General features: G+C 61.6%; 2 protein-coding genes across 4 annotated transcripts; one reads left to right on the top strand and one right to left on the bottom strand.

Moving 5' to 3' along the window:
* Positions 1-10087: 10087 nt before the first annotated feature.
* On the bottom strand, positions 10088-13026 carry HRAS (HRas proto-oncogene, GTPase). 3 transcript variants are annotated; one of them, XM_043922581.1, is made up of 6 exons: positions 12891-13026; positions 11574-11735; positions 11221-11399; positions 10963-11122; positions 10790-10871; positions 10303-10444 (listed from the first exon to the last, which is right to left on the bottom strand). In XM_043922581.1, exons 2-5 carry the CDS (start codon positions 11682-11684, stop codon positions 10809-10811), a joined length of 513 nt encoding a protein of 170 aa, XP_043778516.1. In that variant the 5' UTR covers positions 11685-11735; positions 12891-13026; the 3' UTR covers positions 10303-10444; positions 10790-10808. The 3 variants fall into 3 exon arrangements, with proteins under 3 accessions (XP_043778499.1, XP_043778507.1, XP_043778516.1); XM_043922564.1 differs by lacking the exon at positions 10790-10871 and having other exon boundaries at positions 10088-10444; positions 12891-13023; XM_043922572.1 differs by lacking the exon at positions 10790-10871 and having other exon boundaries at positions 10088-10444; positions 12823-12948.
* On the top strand, positions 12610-14270 carry LOC122677221 (translation initiation factor IF-2-like). The gene is made up of 2 exons (XM_043877154.1): positions 12610-13592; positions 14091-14270. Exon 1 carries the CDS (start codon positions 12610-12612, stop codon positions 13501-13503), a length of 894 nt encoding a protein of 297 aa, XP_043733089.1. The 3' UTR covers positions 13504-13592; positions 14091-14270.
* Positions 14271-14309: the final 39 nt, after the last annotated feature.

Consider the following 14309-nt stretch of genomic DNA (forward strand, 5'->3'; position numbering starts at 1 on the left):
GACCGGGCCTCCGCTCTCCTGACAGGGTCCACTGGCTCAGGGCAGAGTGGGCGATGGCACCGGCAGGAGGAGGGGCACTTCCTGGGTTGCTGTGGGGACGCAGCCCAGCCCAAGCCAGCACCCTCCTGGGGTCACTCCTCCTGTCCGGAGCCTCCTGGGCTGAGACCTGGGGGCCCGTGGGGGCAGGGCACTTCCCTGCACTCGGGCAGGCGCAGGTCCTCATCCTCTGTTACTGTTGCCTTCCGGTCAGGAGGAGCTGCCCAGCTTCAGCACTCAGGACCTCAGCATCCACTCGGCAAAGGTGAGGGCCTGTCCGTGCTGCAGCGGCAGGAGGACGGCGAGGTCACAGGCACGGTTGCAGCTGCCTGCCGCCCTGGCCCCAGACCTGTGAGGTGTCCTCGGGCTGTGAAAAGTCTGCACCTTTCCTGGCCCCTTCGAGTTCACCCCCCTCAGGGCCTCCCTAGAAAGCTGGCAGCTGGGCCAACACCACGTCCCATTTTCCAGCAAAAGGCCCTGGAGATCAGGTAAGCCGACGAGTGAGTGAAGATGCTGAGGAATTGGAGTAAATACCAGGGCCGCTATGGAGCATCCTAACCTGAAGGGCACTGGCCTGGGCACCTCACACCGCCCTGGGAGAATCCGACAGCAGGACCACAGCCAGCCCAGCCTGGGGCCCCGCAGGGCCAGGGCCAGGACGGCAGGGCCGTCTCAGCTGAGGGAGAGCCTCTGCCTCCGTCTCCTCCCGGTCATCCCCAACGCGTGCTGGTCTCAGGGCGGGCTTCTCTCCCAAACACGCTGACGGGTCTGCAGAGGAACCTCCACTGGTGCTAGGGCAGGTGTGGTCTCTGATGCTGGACCTGGAGCCGGTGAAGGCAGAGAACAGAGGGCAGGACCAGCCCTCTCCCCCATGTGGGGCAACGCCCACAGGCCAGGCCGCCTCCGGGACCCTTCACCCACCCCCAGCACTCTCCTGGCACCTCCCAGGCTCACGGCCCCAGCCTGCCTGCCAGGAGGGCCCCATACACCCCTGCCCCACTGCCCATTCTGCTTGGCCTAGTACAGACACTTGGTCCAGAGATGGACAGGTGCCACCTGGAATCAAACTAAGCCCTCCTGACAGCAGTGGGTGGGGGGCAGGCATGGACAGAGTCACACAGCAAGGGGTCACCCAGAGAAACATGAAAGAGAAGGCACAGCCAAACCAGATGAACGACAGGCCTGTGTTATTGGAAAAGCTGAATTGGGACAAGAAACGGCTCTTTTCCTATTCCCCAGTGAGATGCCTTCAATTCCGTTCAGTCGTTCAGTCGTGTCCAACTCTTTGCGACCCTGTGGACTGCAGCACACCAGGCTTCCCTGTCCTTCACTATCTCCCAGAGTTTACTCAAACTGATGTCCATTGAGTCGGTGATGCCATCCAACCATCTCAAGCTCTGTCATCCCCTTCTCCTCTGCCTTCAGTCTTTCCCAGCATCAGGGTCTTTTCCAATGAGTCAGTTCTTCACATCAAGTGGTCAAAGTATTGGAGCTTCAGCTTCAGTATCAGTCCTTCCAATGAATATTCAGGACTGATTTCCTTTAAGATTGACTGGTTTGATCTCCTTGCTGTCCAAGGGACTCTCAAGAGTCTTCTCCAACACCACAGTTCAAAAGCATCAATTCTTCGGCACTCAACTTTCTTTATAGTCCAACTCTCGCATCCATACATGACTACTGGAAAAAACATAGTTTTGACTAGATGAATGTGTGTTGGCAAAGTAAAGTCTCTGCTTTTTAATATGCTGTCTAGGCTGGTCATACCTTTTCTTCCAAGGAGCAAGCATCTTTTAACTTCATGGCTGCAGTCACCATCTGCAGTGATTTTGGAGCCCACGAAAATCAAGTCTGTCAGTTTTCATTGGTTCCCCATCTATTTGCCAAGAAGTGATGGGACAGGACACCATGATCTTAGTTTTTTGAGTGTTGAGTTTTAAGCCAGCTTTTCCACTTTCCTCTTTCACTTTCATCAAGAGGCTCTTTAGTTCTTCGCTTTCTGCCATAAGGGTGGTATCATCTGCATATATGAGGTTATTTATTTCTCCCAGTCATCTTGATTCCAGCTTGTAGTTCATCCAGTCCAGCATTTTGCATGATGTATTCTGCATATAAGTTAAATAAGCAAGGTGACTATATACAGTCTTGACATACTCCTTTCCCAATTTGGAACCAATCCATTGCTCCATGTCTGTTTCTAACTCTTGCTTCTTGACCCGCATAGAGATTTCTCAGGAGGCAAGTAAGATGGTCAGGTATTACCATCTCTTTAAGAATTTTCCACAGTTTGTTCTGATCCACACAGTCAAAGGCTTTAGCATAGTCAATGAAGCAGAAGTAGATATTTTTCTGAAATTCTCTTGCTTTTTCTATGATCCTATGGATGTTGACAATTTGATCTCTGGTTCCTCTGCCTTTTCTAAATCCAGCTTGAACATTTGGAAGTTCTCAGTTCATGTACTGTTGAAGCCTAGTTTGGAGAATTTTGAGCATTAGTTTGCTAGTGTGTGACATGAGTCCAATTGTGTGGTAGTTTGAACATTCTTTGGCATTGCCCTTCTTTGGGATTGGAATGAAAACTGACTTTTTCTAGTCCTGTGGCCACTGCTGAGTTTTTCAAATTTCCTGGCATAGTGAGTGCAGTACTTTAACAACATCATCTTTTAGAATTTGAAATAGCTCAACTGGAATTCCATCACCTCCACTAGCTTTGCTCATAGTGATGCTTCCTAAGGCCCCCTTGACTTTGCACCCCAGGATATCTGGCTCTAGGTGAGAGATCACACCATCATGGTTACCCGGGTCCTTAAGATCTTTGTATAGTTCTTCTGTGTATTCTTGCCACCTCTTCTTAATACCTTCTGCTTCTGTTAGGTCCATACCATTTCTGTTCTTTATTGTGCCCATCTTTGCATGAAATGTTTCCTTGGTATCTCTAGTTTTCTTGAAGAGATCTCTAGTCTTTCCCATTCTATTGCAAAATTCAGACTTAAATTGAAGAAAGTAGGGGAAACCACTAGACCATTCAGGTATGACCTAAATCAAATCCCTTACAATTATACAGTGGAAGTGACAAATAGACTCAAGGGATTGGATCTGATAGAGTGCCGGAAGAACTATGGACAGCTCTGAACTATGAACGGTTCTGAACTCCTGTTCATAACATTGTATAGGAGGCCATGATCAAAACCATCTCCAAGAAGAAGAAATGCAAAAAGGCAAAATGGTTGTCTAAGGAGGCCTTACAAATAGCTGAGGAAAGAAGAGAAGCAAAAGGCAAAGGAGAAAGGAGAGATATATCCATCTGAATGCAAAGTTCCAAAGATTAACACAGAAAGATAAGAAAGACTTCCTAAGTGAGGTCCCTACATGTGGTCCATTCCCACTGCTCAACCCTTCTTTCCACAAGGGTACCCCAAGTCATATGGCCCGGGGGAGGGTGCCCTGTGCACCCAGACAGAGTGGGACCGGCGGGGGAACTGCAGCCGGAGGAGGGAACCTAGGAGGCTAATAAGGTGGCGAACACCCACTGGTCACTGTGAGACCACAGCCAGCATCACACTCAGTCCTGAAAGGGTCCCGAAAACCAGGCAGGTATATGCAGAAATCAGGATAATATGTGGTGGTCAAGAGTTTTTTTACTATATGAACAACAAAAAGCTCTGAAACGGGAAACATGCACGTCTGTTAGGCCTATGGGGAGCCCCAAAGTTAAATTTTTGCATCCTAACCAGGGTCTGACAGGGCGGTTTCAGGACCGTGGGGCTCTGCACTCCTCCTGGGCTGTTTTAGGTCAGAGTGATGGGAGACTGAGCCCTCAGCAGCCGTCCAGTCCTCGCGCACCCCAAGCCAGGCGAGTGCCGAAGGACGCGAGGAGCGGGAGACGACCAGAGGGGAAGAAAGCGAGCCTCCGCCGAGGCCCACCCGCCTGGCCCGGCCCTGTCCCCATCCCGCCCTCCCCCTCCCCACCCCGGCCCTCCTGTCCCTGTCCCCGCCCTCCGTCCCCTACTGACCAGTGTGGCCAGCTGAGGGGTCAGAGAACAGAGAGGCAGCCCCCCAGGTGCGGTCATCCTAGGAGGCCCCCTGCAGGGGACGGAGAAGGGGTCCAACTGGCCTGGAAGGCGCCTCCCTAACGGGCAGGGGTCTGTGCTTTGGACGCGGGCATCCCTCGTGACCTGCATTGGCTTCAGAAAGAAGCCAGAGGAGGTTTCTGCAGAAACAGCTCTTGTTCCGCTGGCACGAAGCGTCGGGCAGTGGGTCGGGGTTAAGCCTGATGCTGGCCGCGCCCACAGAGAAGGAAGGCGCCGGCCGGACTCCACTCCCCAGATACAAAGCAGATGACGGACCGTGAACAGCACTTTCTAAAACCGCATCGTGTTCCGGGCGCGCTACAGCATCAAGTGGGTCCCTGGGGCTGGGCGGCAGGGTGCCTCTCCGGCCTGGCTGTGCGGGGAGAGCATCGAGGGGGCGAGAGTGGGCACGTGAGGGGCCGCGGCAGGGTGGGCGGGGGAGAACGGGGCCAGGTGGGATGGCTCAGCAGGCCCCAGAGGGCCGAGCGGGAGGGACAGGCGCCAGGCATCAGAGACCAGGCTGGACCTGAGCCCAGATGGACTGAATGCCAGTGGGAGGGGTCAAAATGATGCCCATCCTGATGTACATTTCTGCTTTTTTACACAATTTTCATCATTTATTATTTTTAAAGTGTGTATGCATGTGCATGCTAAGTCGCTTCAGTCATGTCTCTTTGTGACCCTAAGGACTGTAGCCCACCAGGGTCCTCTGTCCATGGGATTCTCCAGGCAAGAATCCTGGAGTGGGTTGCCATGCCCTCCTCAAGGAGATCTTCCCAACCCAGGGATCAAACTCACGTCTCTTACATTTCCTGCATTGGTAGGCAGGTTCTTTACTACTAGTGCCTTCCCTGATGGCTCAGTAAAGAATCCGCCTGTAATGTGGGAGACCGAGGTTTGAGGGTCCCTGAGGCCGAGGCAGCACTGCAAGCAGCAAGGTGGGTGTGGAGTGGTCGCCCCGAGTCCTCTCACCACGAGGTGCTCTACGGAGGGGGTTCCTCAGACCCTGAAGCCAGGCGGCCCCACGACTGCCTTCGCCCGGAGAGAGTGGCTGCAAGACTGCTGACCTCCAACACCAGGCCCAGGGAAGTCAGCCACGACCAGCCCAGGCAGCATCCAGCCCCGCGGGGCCACCAGACTGCAGGCCTCATGGGGACAGGAGCCAGGGGTGAGGCCGAGCCTGGTGGGCCCCGCTGTCCCCGCCACCCCTGCCAGCCCGCAGGCCTGGCCACAGAACGAGGTCTCCTGGAGTGGGCCAGCTGGTAAGTATCCTAGACCTAGGGCCCAGCCCCTGCTGTCTGAGCACACACCCTGCTGAGACATGGGGGGCATGGCCGTGTGCCAACTGCTGGCTACATCTTAAACCTCTGGCTTCTTTGTGATGAAGATCAGCATGAAACAAGCTCCCTGTGTTCCTTCCCCAGGGGCCTCACGTGTAGCATTAGAAACCAGAATGTCAGGACAGGGCGAGGCCATGGGCATTAGGGGAGAGGCTGGTCAGGTGAGAGAGAAGACGCCTATGAGAGACAGAACTGTATCTACACGTAAAATTTAATTCTGCACCAGACTGTTAAAATGAAACAGAAAGCTCCAGGGAGGGAGAAAATATTCACCAATCATAAATCTAATAAAGGACTCGTGCAGAGTAAGAACCAACGCGCATGGGGACAGCATCCAGCACGGGCGGGGGGCGGACACGCAGTCACAGTGGAGATGGCCGGGCAGCTTCTCACCAAGTGCACTCGCCCTCACCACGTGATCAGCATCACGCTCCCTGGTACTCACCCAGATGAGCTGAAACCTCACCTCCACATAAAACCTGCAACATTCACTGCTCTATCTGTGATCATTAACAACTGGAAGCAACCGAGATGCTCCTCCACAAGGGGATGGATACACCAAGAGGTTCCATCAAGTGGAGCAGGATGTTGACTCACACAACAGGACCTGTGCATCTAAAAAGGAATCCAGCCCCACCTGTGAATCGACTCATAGGACCTTCTGGAAAAGGCATAGCTCCAGGAGGACAAATGTCAGCGGCTGCTGGGGCTCATGGGTGGGGAGCTTAGGTCAGAGTGTGGATGTGTCCACCCCTCAGAGTGCAAAAACCCAAGGGGCTGCCTTCCCAGAGACTGAACTGTAATGTGTACAAGCTGAAACAATAAAACCTTGTCAAACTGTACACCTGGGATATTTGTATGTCATTGCATGTGGACTTTACCCCTGAAAAACGTTTAACACGGAAGTGCGACTTCACTGTTTTGGCTTATTTCTTAAACACACCTATTTTGTCATGAGGGTTTGTCAGACAGTATGAAATGAAGATCAGCGGGAAACACGCACTCCATGTCCCTTCCCCAGACAGCAAGCCCTGGTCCGCACACTGGAGGCCTGCTCCATGCATGACCCGGGAGTACCCCTGCCCCCTGGCCCTGCCCAGCCCAGGGGCATCTCCAAGCTGGTCAGGACTCAGGTGCACATGGTCACAGAGGTGGTGCAGGGGCTCCCCGATCTCAGATTGAGGCAGAAACACTAGGTGCAGACTCCGCCTTTCAGGACAGAAAGGTACCCAACTCCTGGCTGGAACAACCCCATGCTTGGCAGGGCTGCTAGGGGAAACGTTCCATTACAAGTGAGCTCAGGGCCAAATAAGCATCACTGTTGTGAAACATGACTTTTGATCCTGAAAATACCGCATCATTCACCAGAAGCTCAGCAGGAACGAAGGTTCCCAGGAACCCAGACGCGTGTAGGGCCCCCAAGGAGGCAGCTCTCCCTCTGCCTGGCTCTTTCCAGAACACTCCCTCAAGGAACACCAGCTGAGTGGACCCCAGGGACTGCCCACCGTGGGGTCTTGGGCCAGCCCCTGGCCATGTGCCCTCCCAGGTGAAGCCCCCAGCCTGCCCTCACAGCAGGAGATTCCCATTGCCCCACTCACCTCATCTCAGAGGGGACCCAGGACAGGGCCCAGGGACCCAGGCAGCGGGCTGGCCCCTGCACCAGTCCAGAGGGCGCCTCAGGTGGCCCCTCCAGGGTGAGCTCCGCTGGCCGGGAGCCTGTCCAGGAGCCAGGGAGGCCTCTGGGTGGTCCTCTCCGTGTGTCTGGCTCTTCCAAGAGCCTGGCGTGAACCAGGTTGTGGCCATCCTGCTGATGCTCTTGGGCCAGGAGAACAGCTTCTGGTGCTGGTCCAGCTTGTGACTGACGAGAAGCAGGCCATGCATGGTAGGTGACTGCCCTGGACTGCTGGGTGCGCCCCAGAGGCCAGGGGCCTCCCCGGAGAGCTCCCCCAGCAGCAGGGCTGGTGGGACCCAGCCAAGCCCATCTTCCTATCAGTGAAGGGCACTGGCTCCCTACGCTGCGCTCTGGGTCCCCAGCCTGGCCTCACCCAGACAGCTCCCCCATCCCTGCCTCACGCCTGCCAGGTGCCCAGTGCCCTCCGAGGCCATAGCCAGATGGAGCCCAGGTGGCCCCGGTGCCTAGCCTGACTCCCAAGCCCAGCAGACGACCAAGCACACACCCATCAGCCACCCCGTGGGGCACACTCCCCACCCCTTGGTTCCGGAACCCCTGCTGTGGTCGCTGTGGGGGGGACCCCAGTCCACCCTCAGCCCAGGATGGCAGCAGAGTTGGGCCAACAGGTGTTGCCCCAGCCCCGGCCCCACAGGAAGGGTGTCTTCCTTGGGAAGAGCATGTCCAGGCAGGACTGAGAGGCCCCGAGGGCCGGGGTCAGGGCGGCACTTGACCCTCGATGGGGGCAGCCCTTACCTGTGGGGTCTGGGGGCTTCTCAGGCTTCTTCATACAGGGTTCCCAAAACTGCCACGATCCCAGGCCCGCCACCAGCTCGCTCTCGGCAGGGCCCCCCCCCCATGCCGAAGCAGCGCACAGATGCATCCCCCAGAGGTCATCCCCCCACCACCCTGGCCGCCGGGCCTACTGTGGCTTCATTCTACCCATGGTGCAGGGAGCTGGGGCAGACCCGCAGCAGCACATCCCCCCAGCCTTGGGGGCCCTGGGCCCCGAGGCAGACCTGACCCCCACGCTGCCCGTCACGAGGAGCAGCAGTCCACAGGGACCCACACCACCGAGCGGTTCCTACGGGGCTTCATCGACTGGGCGAGGCTGTCAGGAAGTGGTTCCGCCAGGGCTCCTGCCCCCTCGGGAAGCCCAGAGAGGGGGCCCCTCCCCCACCAAGGGGTGTCCAAGGGCAGTCCAGAGCCCCCCTGCAGGCGTGGGGCTCCCATCAGGAAGGCTGGGTCAGCTGGGAGCAGGCGAGCCAGTGTGCTGCCCTGCTGGGGGGGATGATCTGCAGAACTGTCCCGCAGTCCTGAGTGCTGGCCACTCACTCGGGAGCCCAAGTCCAGGAGCCAAGACCACCAGGACAAGCCCCCAGGATGAGGAGCTGCAGGAGCTGGTCTGCTGCAGCCCGGGGGGACTGCAGGGGCCAGAGGTCACTGGGGGGTTCATACCCTGTGCTGTAACCCCCACCGTGCCCTGCTCAAGCTGACCCTGCTGGGCCTGCTGTCCGCATAGACCCCCTTGTCGTCACTATGAAGCCTGGAGACACCTACATCCTGGAGAGCAAGCACGTGCTCACGGCCACAGGTCCTCAGGTACACAAAGCCAGTGGCCCGTGTGCAGTGAGCAGGCCCTGGAGAGCCACCCAGCCCACCGACCCGGAGCGCGCCCTCCGACCCCGCCCCGCCCTGGGCACGGCTGGACCCCCAGGAGTGGCGCACAGCAGAACACGCCGCTGCCCACAGGTGGTGCTCCAGGGTGGGGGGCCGGGCCTTCCGGGGGGGCTCCTGCTGGCCTGACGGCACCCTCCCCCCCAGAACCCCTCCGGAAGCCGCCCCTGGAAGACCTGCAGGAGTTCCTGCAGGACATGCTGTCCCCAGGCCGGGCCCTGCAAGCCTCTCAATGGCTGAGCTGCACAGGATGAAAGGTGACCTCCCCCCGCCCAAGCATGCTCAGCAGAGGTCCCGAGTCACCCCGGGGGCGGTGATGGGTGGGGGTCCCGGGGCTTCCTCCTCACCCCATCAGTCTGCTCCTCTGCTCTAAAACTCAGCCAACCTGGCCAGGGCTGGGCAGCGTCAGCCCCTGCAGAAGCCAGAGGCCAGCGGGCTGGAGGGCGGTTCCTGGTGTCAGGCCAGGGCAGCCATGCAGGCCTCACAGGCCCACCCTGTACAGGTCACCCGGCCTGGTGGGGAAGCCGACCCGGTCTGTCCATTTCCAGTGAGCGGCTGGATCTGGCCCCCAGGCCCCCCCTACCCCTCCCAGTATCAAGACACTCCCCGGAGAAGACAGGCTGGCCCTCCCTGGCCCACCTGCCCAGCACAAGCAGCCTTGACCCTGCCCCGCCAGGCCCAAAGACCGAGCAGCGGCAGCATGAAGGGGGCCACAGCCCTCCCTCTGGCCCCGGGGGCTCCGTGTCTGGCCTGTCTGTCCCCAGCCCAGGGCCACCCTCAGCACAGCAGCCCCAGTGATGTAATTTCTGCCCCCCAGACCTCCCGGTGAACCAAGAGGCCACAGGCAAATGGCCGCCTGCTTTGAGGCAGAATGTGGGTCCCTTCCCCTTCAGCTCCTGCCTGGGCCACCCCCAGCCACCAGCTCTGTCCAGCCTGCTGGAGACACAGCGCTGGGCTCAGAATGCCCCCTGCCCTGTGGCGCCTGCAGCCAGCGCCCCTCGCAGGGCCGGGACACCACAGCAGAGCCAGGCAGTGCCCTGAGAGCCGCCCCAGGGGCCCACTCCCCCCCGGACCTCCATGGACAGTCTCTGGTCTCAGACCCCCTCCCCCTGTGCTGATTAAAGGTAGACAAACTCCCGTGTGTCAGGTGGCTGGTTCTGGCTACACCGAGAGCTCCGCCAGACGCGCCAGGGGCCTCCAGAGGCGGGGCAACCACCGCCCAGACGAAGCTGTGGTTCCCGCCTGCCTCCTGGGAGGCCACACGCGCAGCGGCCGCCTGGCCTCAGGCAAACGCCAGGTCAAGACCATGAAATAATTTACTGCGACTGGGCCTGCGCCCACTGGGCCAGGACAGGGCTGAGGAGAGCGAGGCTGGGGGCCAGTGCATCAGTTCATCAGAGTCTGTGTGAAGCGTCCCGGGAGGCCCGTGGGCACTCTGTCCGCCAACCTGCAGGGCCGGGCTCCGGCGGCATCTCCCTCCGTCCCCGCCGCGCCGCCTCCTGCGTGGCACCCAGCGCTCCGCGCCCGCGCCACCGTCAGGACAGCAGGCACCTGCAGCTCAGGCAGCCGGGGCCGCCCTCGTCCGGCGGGCTCAGCTTACGCGCTTTGTGCTGCCGGATCTCGCGCACCAGGGTGTAGAAAGCATCCTCCACGCCCTAGGAAGAGGGCCCAGTTCAAGGCGGGACCACCGCCTCAGCCGGGAGCAGAACCCCAGCCCTTTCCCCACCCCAGACGGGGAGCCGGGCCATGCCTGCCTTGGGCCCTAGGGCCGCCTCTTTGGGAGGCCTGTCCTCAGCCGCTCCCCAACAGCCCACTGAGTCTTTGGGGCCCTTTGGGACCCGTGGGGCGCTCTGGGGGCACAGGGGCTGGGACCCCAGGGTCACCGCTCCGGTCTGGCTCAGGGCAGCTCTCTCCAGGGACCTCCACCTCCCCTGGGAGCTGTTTCAGCCCAGACCCGGGCCCTGGCCTCCCTCGCTGCCCTGCCATCCGGGGAGACTTACAGCGAGAGGGGCGGCTGGGTCACGGGGGTCCCGGAGGGTCCCAGAGGGTCCCGGAGCTGGAGCCAGAGCCAGAGCGGCTGCCCTGCGTCGAGGGAGAGGGGGCAGTGAGCCCTGTCCCGGGCGGACGGGCGGGGCGGGGCCCTGGCTGGCTGCGGGGCAGGGGCCTGGCTCACCTGGCGGGTCTTGGCGGAGGTCTCAATGTACGGGATGCCATAGCTGCGGGCGAGGTCCTGGGCCTGCCGAGACTCCACGGTGCGCGCGGCCAGGTCGCACTTGTTCCCCACCAGCACCATGGGCACATCGTCCGAGTCCTTCACCCGCTTGATCTGCTCCCTGCAAGGAGGAAGGGCTGAGCCGGCAGGCGGCCCGCGGGCTTGGCTGCACCCAGGGCGCAGAGAGGGCCAGGCCCTGAGGGCCAGCGGGCAGCTCACCGGTACTGGTGGATGTCCTCGAAGGACTTGGCGTGGTTGATGGCAAACACGCAGAGGAAGCCCTCCCCGGTGCGCATGTACTGGTCCCGCATGGCGCTGTACTCCTCCTGGCCCGCCGTGTCCAGGATGTCCAGCAGGCATGTCTCCCCGTCAATGACCACTTGCTTCCGATAGGAGTCCTGGGGATGACACTGTTCAGAGACAACTGGCCCTCCCGGGGAGGGGGGACCTCCCTTGCTCCTCTCTTGCCCCCCACCTCCGGGGACCTGTGATGTGGGGACCCCTCCTCAGAGGAGGTGCGAGTCAAGCCCGCATCAGGAGCCAAGCAGCGGACAAGAGCCAGGCGGGCTCACCTCGATGGTGGGGTCGTACTCATCCACGAAGTGGTTCTGGATGAGCTGGATGGTCAGGGCGCTCTTCCCCACGCCGCCGGCGCCCACCACCACGAGCTTATACTCCGTCATCGCTCCTCAAGCGACCGCGGCACGAGGCGCTGCAGTGACCTCCGGTCCCACCTGCCGAGGGAGCCGCACTCAACATGGCCGGACCATGCAGGGCAGGTGCAGGGAGCTCCCTGGACCAGCCTGCCCAGGTCCGGCCTGCCCTCTGGGCCTACACATCCAGGGGACAGGGGCAGCAGCCAGAGTGGTGGTCCAGTCGCTCACCTGTGGCACCTCCAGCCCAGAGATGGGAGAGAGTCTTGCCTCCAGCTGCACTTAATAATGACCGCATGAGAAAAGCAAGAAGCCGACCCCTTGGAGGCAAGGCTGGCAGCTGGGAGCGTCTCCCAAGCACATACCTGAATTAGAAGCTGCTGGGTAGGCAAAAAGCCTGAACTGGAGGCGCTGTGGGCTGAGGTTACCAGAACCCCCACGAGAACAGGTCTTGCCACAGTGGCGGGCACAGCAGCGTGCCCAGACAGGTTGGTGGCAACCGACAATCCGCTCCAGCCCTCCCCCCAGGGCATGCTGGTGCATTTGACAAGTACTCAGTGAGCACCTACTGAATGCCGGGTGCAGCTCCAGGCCCACGGTGACAGAAAGAACCCCTGCCGTGGCAGGTTTGGGCTACACTCCAAGGGAAAAGTCCGCATAAACCCACAGGTCCCACTGCCAGAACTTTGGAGAATATAAAGCAGGTGTGGAGGTGGCGGGGGCGGGGGGGGGGGGTGGGGGGTGGGGGCGGGACTCCAGGAAGCAGATCACAGTAAAAGACCCAAAATGGGTGTGGGCTCGAGGGGACAGGTGAGAAAGGGAGAGGGCCTGGGCCCTAGGCCCCCAGCTGGGGGGTCACCGGTTTGTGATGCTTAAACAAGGGGCGCCCTTGCGGGGAACTCGGGCAGTGACTTTCTAAACCCCTGGTTCGCCGGGCGTGTGTGATGGCCGCCGGATGCCCGAGCTCTCCGGAGGGGCCCGTGGGGCTCCAGCGGGTGGAAGACCGCGTCTAGCGCCTCTGCTCGCGGACACCCAAGTCACTTGCGGAGCCCGTAAGGCCGGGCCCGGGACACGGAGCCGGAGGTGCTGGCCGGGGCGAGGCGGAGCGAACCCGCCGCCTCCCGCAGCCCCCGCCGCAGCGCCCCGCCCGTCGCCGCCCGCGGCTCACCTGCGCCCCCGCGCGCCGGGCGCGGACAGCAGGCCCCCCGCCCGGCCCGCCGCTCCCGCCGCACTCACCGCTCACTGGCGCGACTGCCCCCGGGGCCGGGGCCGGGGCGGGGGCGGCGGCAGGGGCCGGGGCCGGGGCTCGGGGCTCGCCCGGCGCATGGGCTCCGTCCGCGGCGGGTGCGGCTCCGGCGGCGGGCGGCGGACACTCGACCCGGCCGCGCGCGCCCCGCCCCACGCCCGTCCGTCAGCCCGGCGCGGCCTGCGATTGGCCGAGCGCGCCGGGCGCCGCCTCGCCCCGCCCCGGTTGGCCGAGAGGCCCGCCCGTCAGAGCCCCGGCCGGGCGGGGCTTCCGGGAGCCGCTCCGAGGGCGGTGCCGGCTCCGGCGGCAGGCGCGGGCCGCGGCCTGCGGGGCTGGCTGCTCGGAGCATGGGGCCCTGGCGGGGTGGCGTCCCCGAGGGAGGCCCGGGCTTTCCCGGGAGCAGGCGGGCCTCGTGGGGAGATAGAGACCTCGTGGCTAGGCGAGTCTGCGGCCGGGTGTGAACTGGGGCGGGGCCCTGCTCCCGGAGCCCCGCGCTGGACCCCGGGCACCTCCGCCGGGCACCGCTGCGCCTACCCCGCCCCCGGCCCTGGTCCGCGCCGCCCCCCGCAGGACCCGGAAAGGAGGCGACAGCCCGAGGGCTGACTCTCAGGGACGCAGGAGCCCGCGTCGTCAGCCCCGCGGATGCCCCGGACCTGAGGCCGCAGAAGGGCGGAGGGGCTGCCCAGACAAGGGTTAGGCTCAGGTGGCTCCGGGAGGGGCGCCTGGCAGCTTCCGCGGGGTCCTGGGAGCGGCTCGGCCTTGCGCCCTAGGCCAGGCGGCGCATGGGCGCCTCGCCTGGGCGGGGACGTCTGAGCCCGCAGAACGGCGAGTCCGGCCCAGTGTTTCCAGCCAGTGCCCAGGGTCTTGCTTTTCGCTTACGTAGCGCGCAGCCCCGCCGCGGGCTCCGCCGAGCATCACCGCCAGCCTCCCAAAACTTGGGCAGCCCCTGCAGACTACCTGCCCACCGAGCTTCCCCGAAGCCCCAGGTCCCAGCCCTGCGGAATCTCAGCTAATAACCCGTACCCAGCAAATCCACCCCCGAAGTAGCTATGGGGGGCTAAACTGAAGTCTACCGCACCCCAAGTGTAAATGTGCACACTGTATCTCCTTTACAGATGCTCAGAAATGCATGTTTTTAACATTGAAAAAATCTTTACAGTAACTCATAAAAACATTCTCCGTATTTACAGGAAAGAACGGTGCGTCTCACGTGAGCCCAGACCTTTGCCCCTCCGGCACTAGGTGGCAACCCCACCCTCCGCGCCTCTCGGCCCCCTCCCGCCCCTGCTCTGCGCAGTTCCCGGGAGCTCATCCCGCTGCTGGCCTCGACCCCGACGGGCCCCTGGGGGCCGCTCCCGCCTCCAGCACGGCGCCAACCCCACGTGTCCGGTTGACGAGCGTAGACGCGC

Source organism: Cervus elaphus, chromosome 2 (assembly GCF_910594005.1).
Source record: "Cervus elaphus chromosome 2, mCerEla1.1, whole genome shotgun sequence".
Classification (NCBI taxonomy): domain Eukaryota; kingdom Metazoa; phylum Chordata; class Mammalia; order Artiodactyla; family Cervidae; genus Cervus; species Cervus elaphus.